The sequence below is a fragment of the Elephantulus edwardii genome, unplaced genomic scaffold (assembly GCF_000299155.1).
Source record: "Elephantulus edwardii isolate Elephantulus edwardi_28Jun2011 unplaced genomic scaffold, EleEdw1.0 scaffold00093, whole genome shotgun sequence".
Lineage (NCBI taxonomy): Eukaryota > Metazoa > Chordata > Mammalia > Macroscelidea > Macroscelididae > Elephantulus > Elephantulus edwardii.
Genome location: NW_006399843.1, coordinates 10131198 through 10134400, shown reverse-complemented (window position 1 = coordinate 10134400; position 3203 = coordinate 10131198). Strand labels below are relative to the sequence as shown.

Sequence of the window (3203 nt, the reverse complement as noted above, 5' to 3'; positions counted from 1 at the left end):
ATATATCTGCTTGGATGTCAGTTATGTTCTTTTTGGGATATATTCCCAGTAGTGGAATTGCTGGGTCAAATGGTATCTCTGTTTGCAACTTTTTGAGAAAGTGCCATCTGACTTTTTTAACATTAGGGTTGTAGAGCTTACTAGTGAGAATTGGAGAAGAGGAAGAAACGGATTTGGGAAAGATCTCAGGTTGCTGCATGCATTTCACTCCATTATGCCTCTAAAAATGGAAAATCTTAAAATCTTTTCTCAGTTAGACATTTTGTGGACTTGTACATGGACTCTGGCATCAAATAGGTCTGGATTGGTATTTTCAGTCCACCACTTAATAGCAGAGTGACTTTGGTAAACTACTAAATCTTTTTATCAGCTTCTTCATAGATTAGATGTTGTTGTTGAGTTGTAGATGACCCATAGCGACCCTATGAACGAAAAGTCTTGAACTCAAAACTTTCATCTTTTCTCCAAGTTCATAGAGTTTCTGGAGGCCAGCTTTTTTTTTCTCCCCTTAGGAAGTGGATGCCATTCTTCCTTCCAAGCCTGTTTTATTTGGGAGATTGACAAAAAACCAGGCCCGAGGGCCCAAAAGCCTTTTTAAGTAGAGGTCAAATCCAGTCAGCTTATGCCCTGTTAAGAGCAAAGCCACACCCTAGTCTCAACCTCAAACTGGAAAACACACTTTCAAAGAAACGGCAGAGAGTGGCCTTCCATTCATTTTTCCAGCCTGATTATGATAATATTTATTTCTCAGATTTGAGAGTTCTTAAATGAAATGATCTGTATAAAGCATTGAACTTTAGGTAAGTAAATATATGACTCTCCCCTCCCAACTCAAGAGGAAGTACAATTAAAGAGTTAATGAAATGTCATGTCATTTTGCTGTAGCACAGGCTTATTCAATTTGCCTTTTGAAAAAACAGGATAGATTATAACTTGTTTAAGCTAAACATTGGCAAAGGAATCCTGTAATATTGGGCTGTTAATTGGAAGGTGTGCATTTTTATCCACCAGCCTTTCTATAGTGAAAAAAGGTGAGCATTCCCCTCCCATAAGGATTTCTGTCTGGGAGAACCAGTGGAATGCTGGAACTGACTTAACTGTAGTTTGGTTCGGTTTTATGATTAAAGTATCAGGAGGAGCCTGTGACTCGGAGCTCTGTAAGTAAGATTTTAGAAGAACATTAGATTGGGAGTTAGAAGACTTGGGTTCTTGGCTGTCTCTTCATCTTAGTAGGAGTGTGACCTTCGATAAGAAATTGTTCTGTTTTCTAGAGACTGTAACAGATACTCTGCTTACCTTGTGTTGTTGATTGCCTTGAATGGAGCAGGACTCATAGCAACCTTATGAACAAAAGGCCTGAAGCCCCTCTACAACTATAGACATTCATCAAAGTTCATAGAGTTTCCGGAGGCATGTTATTTAGGAAGTGGATGCAGGGTGTAATATGACAAATGAATTTAAAATGCCTTGCAGATATATAATGTTGTAGGTAGGCCAGCAAAAGGGATTATTTTCTAGGTAGATAAAGCACTAGTTTGCTGCCCCTAAGCAAAGAACCTGAGTACACCTTTTGAGCTTTCCGATTATTTGTAGATGTCTGCCATTAGGGGATCTTTTAAATCCTTGGGTGCTGGGAGTGGAAAGAGAATTTGTGGGAATCTGACTCTTTGCTATTTGTGTTTAGGCCAGGCTGATGACCCAACCTCATCACATAAGCATATCCACCACGATGCTCTGGACTCATCTCCTCCCAGGAAGGTCCGTCGTGATACCCCGGATTCATCTCCTCCCAGGAGGATACGTCACGATACCCTGGGTTCATCCCCTCCCAGGAGGGTACGTCACGATACCCCGGGTTCATCTCCTCCCAGGAGGGTACGTCACGATACCCCGGATTCATCTCCTCCCATGAGGATACGTCATGATACCCCGGGTTCATCTCCCAGGAGGATACGTCACGATACCCCGGATTCATCTCCTCCCAGGAGGATACGTCACGATACCCCGGATTCATCTCCTCCCAGGAGGATACGTCACGATACCCCGGGTTCATCTCCCAGGAGGATACGTCACGACACCCCGGATTCATCTCCTTCCAGGAGAGTCCATCACGACACCCCGGATTCATCTCCTCCCAGGAGAGTCCGTCACGACACCCCGGATTCATCTCCTCCCAGGAGAGTCCGTCACGACACCCCGGATTCATCTCCTCCCAGGAGAGTCCGTTACGACACCCCGGATTCATCTCCTCCCAGGAGAGTCCGTCACGACACCCCGGATTCATCTCCCAGGAGAGTCCGTCACGACACCCCGGATTCATCTCCTCCCAGGAGAGTCCGTCATGACTCCTCAGACGCTTCACCACGGAGGAGGGTCCGTCCTGACTCCCCATATCTTTCTCCACCCAGGAAGTTTCATAATTCTTCAGATGTGTCTCTTAGGAAAGCTCGTCTTGACTCACCTGATCTGTCTCCTCCTCCAAGGAAATTTACATCTTCCTCCAGAACTGGTCACCATTCTCCCAGTTTGTCTGCTAATGTTCCTCATTCACTACCTAAAACCAAAAGCAGTGAATCCCCCGACAGAGGCTCTAGCAAGTCTTCTTCACACTGGACAGACACAGGACCCTCCCATTCTTCACTCCCAAAGAACAGCAAATGTGAATATGCTTCAGACCTCTCTCTTCCACGAAAGAAGCTGGCAAAATCCAAGTTTAGAAATAAAGCATGTGAGTCTAAAGGTAAGCCTAACTTACCACCTAAGAGGGTGGCGTTTTCTGGTTGTTCTTATTACATTGTTTTATATAATCTTTGATTGTTTTGTGTAATCTTGCTTGGTACTTTTTTGTAACGTTATCTTTTTCATGGCATACAAAATCTTTTTGTTAAGGTAATTTTTAATTGTAGCTATTCCATTCTAGACATTCATGTAGCCATGTAATACATATTTTAGGTTATTACGTTTTTCCTTTTACAACACTGTAATGAAACATCCTGGTACATAAACCATTGTTCACATTTTGCATTATTCCCTTATCTATGTTTATCTAGATATCCTGGAAGTGTAATTACCTATAGGTTTGTTTTCTTGTTGTTGTTGTTGTTGTTGTTATGTGCCGTCAAGTCGCCTGCGACTCATAGCGACCCTATGTACAACAGCCCTAAACTCCGCTCTGTCCTGTGCCATTCGCACTGTCTCTGACA

The 3203-nt window shown here is 43.3% G+C and overlaps 1 protein-coding gene across 1 annotated transcript in view; it reads left to right on the top strand.

Moving 5' to 3' along the window:
• BUD13 (BUD13 homolog (S. cerevisiae)) overlaps window positions 1–3203 on the top strand; it is a 36469-nt gene that overhangs the window by 9110 nt on the left and 24156 nt on the right. Inside the window, exons 4-6 of the mRNA XM_006890872.1 lie at window positions 1685–1715; window positions 1986–2740; window positions 3051–3063. Coding sequence (XP_006890934.1) covers window positions 1685–1715; window positions 1986–2740; window positions 3051–3063 — 799 coding nt within the window. The remainder of the gene's footprint in view (window positions 1–1684; window positions 1716–1985; window positions 2741–3050; window positions 3064–3203) is intronic.